A 4,418-nucleotide genomic window follows, 5' to 3' on the forward strand; every position below is an offset into this window, starting at 1 on the left:
GGCAATCTTGTGTGTGTAGAGCTGCCCTAGGGCGCTCAAGGCTCTGACCTTTCAGAAGCGGATCACCAGGCTTTTCTTCTGAGGCACCTCTGGCTGGGTTCAAACTAGCACCCTTTGGGTTAATAGGGGAGCGGAAAACTGTTTTTACCAGCCAGGGACTCCCAGAGAGGAAGTTAAAAATACAGAGTGGTAAGAAGCTCATGATGCAACAAAAACTGAAAAACCAAACTCACTGCCATCACGTCGAAGCTGACTCAGAGCAACCCTGTAACAGGGTAGACCTGTTCCTGTGTGTTTCTGAGAATGTAACCCCATCTTTCTCCTCCGGAAAGGCTACTGGTTTTGAACTACTGGCCTGGTGGTTAGGGGCCCAACCTGTAACCACTACAACACCAGGGCTCCTTAGGATGCAACAAAGTCAACCTTTAACGCATTTCTTTGGTAATCTCTCTTTAAAAAGTCCTAGGTAGCGTTTACCTTGTCTCTCTAACCCACTTTCATTGAGTTAATTCTGACTCATAGGGAGCCTAGAGGAGAGAGTAGAACTGCTCCCTAGTATTTCTGAGGCTGTAAATCTTTTTGATAGTCCACCACCTCACCTTTCTCCCTCAGAGCAGTTGGTGGGTTTGAACTGCTGACCTTGTGGTTAGTAGTCCAACTTTTAACTCACTATCCCACCAGGCCTCCAAATCCACTAACATCAAATCAATTCTGACTCATAGCAACCCATATAGGGTTTCTAAGACTATCTTTCCTAGAGCAAACTATCATCTTTCTTCTGGCTGATAAGTTTAAGTTCGAACCACAGACCTTATGGGTGCTTAACAGTGGCATAACATCTCTCATCCACAGTGTCACCAGGGCTCAGAAAAGAATCCCTGACTGGGCATTGAACCTGAATCCTAACCACTAGACCTCCTCTCAAGAAGCTATTTCATGTGTGTCCGAAGATATGTGACCATCAGGCAGATAAAAGAATACCGTGTAAACTATACATAAACGCACCAACCCCCCAAAACCTGCCTCTATCAAGTTGGTTCTGACTCATAGTGACTCTATAGGACCAAGGAGAATTGTCCTGTTGGATTTCCAAGGCTGGAAACCCTATGAAAACAGACTGCCAAATCTTTCTCCCATGGAGCCACCAGTGGGCTTGACCCACAAGCCTTCAGGTTAGCAGCCCAGTGCTTGCTTAACCACTGTGCCACCAGGCCCCTTTTCAAGGTCACACTGGTTCCTCCAAAATAACAAGCCATGCTAACCACGACTCCTGAGATGAGGACCCTACCCCATCCAATTGTGTCCTACACCCATGACGACATTGACAGTGCTTGTGACTGGAAGGTGGTGCCATTGTGTATAAGCACATGGCACGGGGACACAGGAGTCTGTGTATAAAAGTGGCAACTTTATTTATTAGCTGTTCACAGTCCCACTACTGAAACATACTTCCAGGGTCAAGAACATGAAAACAAACTAAAATCATTTTCATTCAGCCCAGTGACATCAGCCAGGATTCCCAGTGACCCTCTTGTACGTTTTCTACTCCTGGGTGGTCTCCGGCATGCTCTTCCCAGCCTTGTACTCAGCTGACAGCTTCAGTTACATTGCCTGCTCCCTCCGTGTCGTATTAGCCCCAAAGGGCACGGGAGGGTCCTAGGAGAGTCAGGGAGAGCATTATAATTGGGAGCAGGAAGTCAGATATGTTCAGATTCCGGGAGGCCAAGACCTCAGCTCTTGAAACAGTGGCGTTAATCCATTTGTAGTAGTATATCACGCTGGTGTAGACAGAAGGGAAAGTTGAAGCACATCCCATTCCCCAGCTTATCACTCCTATCTGGATCCACATGCCGTTAATATCGCATGACAGAGGGCCTCCAGAATCACCCTAAGGAACAGAGAAAGGTCCAGAGTACAGTGAAAAGGGACCACAGAGAAGAGGCCAACGAGACATCATAGGGGATGGAGAGTCCTTTCCAGGGAGCTGTACTGCCCACTGCCTTATGGCGAGATCCCGGTAGTTCTAGAACCGTAGCATCTGAAAGTGGCAAGGTTCTTAGCTAAATATACCCAGATTCCAAAATCCTATAGAACTGCCCCTGTGGATTTCCAAGACTGCTTACACAAAGGAATGATTTGTAGTATGTTTACAATGCTGTGCAGCCATTTCATTACATTCATTTTAGAACCCTGCCATTACACCCAGACTTCACCCCAGCTCCACCATCCCTAGGCAACCAGTTATCTGCTTTCTGTCTTTGTAGTGTTTTTTCATTCTGGATATTTCATATGAATAGTATCAAACAGTTATAGTTGTTTGTGTCTGACTCTTTTAACTTTGAATATATGAGGAGATACCCCCAAAGCCCCGATGCTCATTTGTTTTTTTGATGTGAGGGGGATAGTGCATTTGTAGTTCATTCCACCAGGTGAGACTGTTGATCAAGTTTTCTATTTAGAGGTTCTGAAAAGATAGCGTAACTGTGCGACAAAAAAGGTATGATTTATGGCAGACGGGGGACAGGTTTTACCACCACGACACTGTACCTGCTCATGCAGCAATTTCAGTGATCTAGTTTATGACAAAAACAGCATGCCTCTCTTGCCCCATGCACCTTACTCACCTGACCTCACTCTGTGTGACTTCTTTTTGTTTCTGTGAATCAAGAGGAACATGACAGGATAGCAATTTGGTGATACAGAAGAGGTGAAGAGTAAAACGAGGTGTAGTCAGCCATCCAAACAGACGAGTTTGAAAACTGTTTCCAAGAATGGAATCGCAGATATGACATATGTATTAAGTGTAATGGAGAGTACTTTGAAGGTGATAAGGTTGTTTTGTAAAAAAAATTAAAAACATAGCTTTGGGGGGAAAATCCATTTTGGGGGTTACCCCCTTGTAGGTTCCCACACTTAATTGGTCTACTGCCTCTTTGCAGGAAAAAAAAAAGTCCCCTGGTAATTGAAAAAAAATGGACTTTAATATTCCATTGTATGAGTATACTTCATATTGTTTACCCATTCACAAGTGGATGGATAAGTCTACTTTTTGGCTATTAAGAAACTTGCTGTTACAAATAATTCATGTACATGTTTCTATGTGAACATATGTTTTCAATTCTCTTAGGCATATACCTAGCAGTGTAGTTGCTGGGATGTATGAAAATTATGGTTAGTATCTGGGGGAAATGCTACACTGTTTTCCAAAGTAGTTGTACCATTTTACATTCCTACCATCAGTATATGAGAGTACCAGCTCCTCTTCTTCCACATCAACTCCTGTTAACACCTGTCTTTTTTATTGTAGCCTTCCTAGTCTCCGAAACTCTACAGAGGGTCATGCGACATCGGAATTGGCTCGATGGCAGTGGGTTTTTGGAATGAGTAAAGTAGTATCTCTGTGTAGTGCTAATTTGCATTTCCTGTTGAACACTGAGTTTGAGCATTTTTTCCTGTGCTTTATGGCCTTTTGTAAATCTTTGAGGGAAAAAATGTATTCTTTTTTTGCCCAATTTTTACATGGGTTATTTATCCTTTGAAATCAATATTTATATTGATGAAATATGTATATAAGTTGAAGTCCACTTGAGACACCTGAAAATAACAACAGTTAATCAGTGTTTATTACTGATATGTTAGGCCAGTTTCTCTAGAGAAGCAACACTTGTGATATGTGTATTGGGCATGTGGGTGTGTGTGTGACAGGAATGTAGAGACGGAGAGAACTTTGTATCAAGGCAATGGCTCACACAATTGGAGAAAGTGTAAGTCCAGTTTGATTTCAAGTCTGTGAGTCAGATATTAAGCATCTGACTCAGCTGCAAGGACTGCAGGTGTGACCATTTTAAAAAGGTGTGGCTTACAAGGTTTTGGTTTTAATCAAAGGAGAAGAGACGAGGCAAAATAATACTTGGAGAAATCATAACTGAAAATTTTCCTAGTTATCATGAAAGCCATACATGTGTAGCTTTAAAAATCCTACACAGAAAGTCAGTGAGTCTCAGGTAAGATAAATACTAAGGAAAATGCCATCATGTTCTCACAGCTAGAAATCAAAGATAAGGCAGAAATATCAAAGAGAGCCTGAGCAAGACAACGCACTGTACACACTGGTACAAAAACAGAAATAGTGGTGGCGCTTTTCATCAGACAGTTATGCTCAGAAGACAATGGAAAGGTGCTTGCAAATACAGAGTGAAATGTTCTTCTTAGTTCAATATAAAGTAGTTCTGTGTCACTCTCTTTGTAAATTTCACAGGTCTTTTTAAAAATTTTTAATCATTTTATTATGGGCTCATACAACTCTTATCACAATCCATACACAATCTTTACACAATCAATTGTGTAAAGCACATCTGTACATTCATTGCCCTCATCATTCTCAAAACATTTCCTCTCCACTTAAGCCCCCGGCATTA

General features: G+C 42.3%; 1 protein-coding gene across 1 annotated transcript in view; it reads right to left on the reverse strand.

Moving 5' to 3' along the window:
• Nucleotides 1-1,389: 1,389 nt before the first annotated feature.
• The window catches only part of PRSS48 (serine protease 48), an 11,414-nt gene continuing 8,385 nt past the window's right edge, over nt 1,390-4,418 (reverse strand). Inside the window, exons 5-6 of the mRNA XM_045295838.1 lie at nt 2,625-2,656; nt 1,390-1,888 (exon numbers count right to left, since the gene is read on the reverse strand). Coding sequence (XP_045151773.1) covers nt 1,834-1,888; nt 2,625-2,656 — 87 coding nt within the window. The 3' untranslated portion in view covers nt 1,390-1,833. The remainder of the gene's footprint in view (nt 1,889-2,624; nt 2,657-4,418) is intronic.

This window comes from Echinops telfairi, unplaced genomic scaffold (assembly GCF_000313985.2).
Source record: "Echinops telfairi isolate 266 unplaced genomic scaffold, ASM31398v2 ScPeMD7_5868;HRSCAF=6743_1, whole genome shotgun sequence".
NCBI lineage: Eukaryota > Metazoa > Chordata > Mammalia > Afrosoricida > Tenrecidae > Echinops > Echinops telfairi.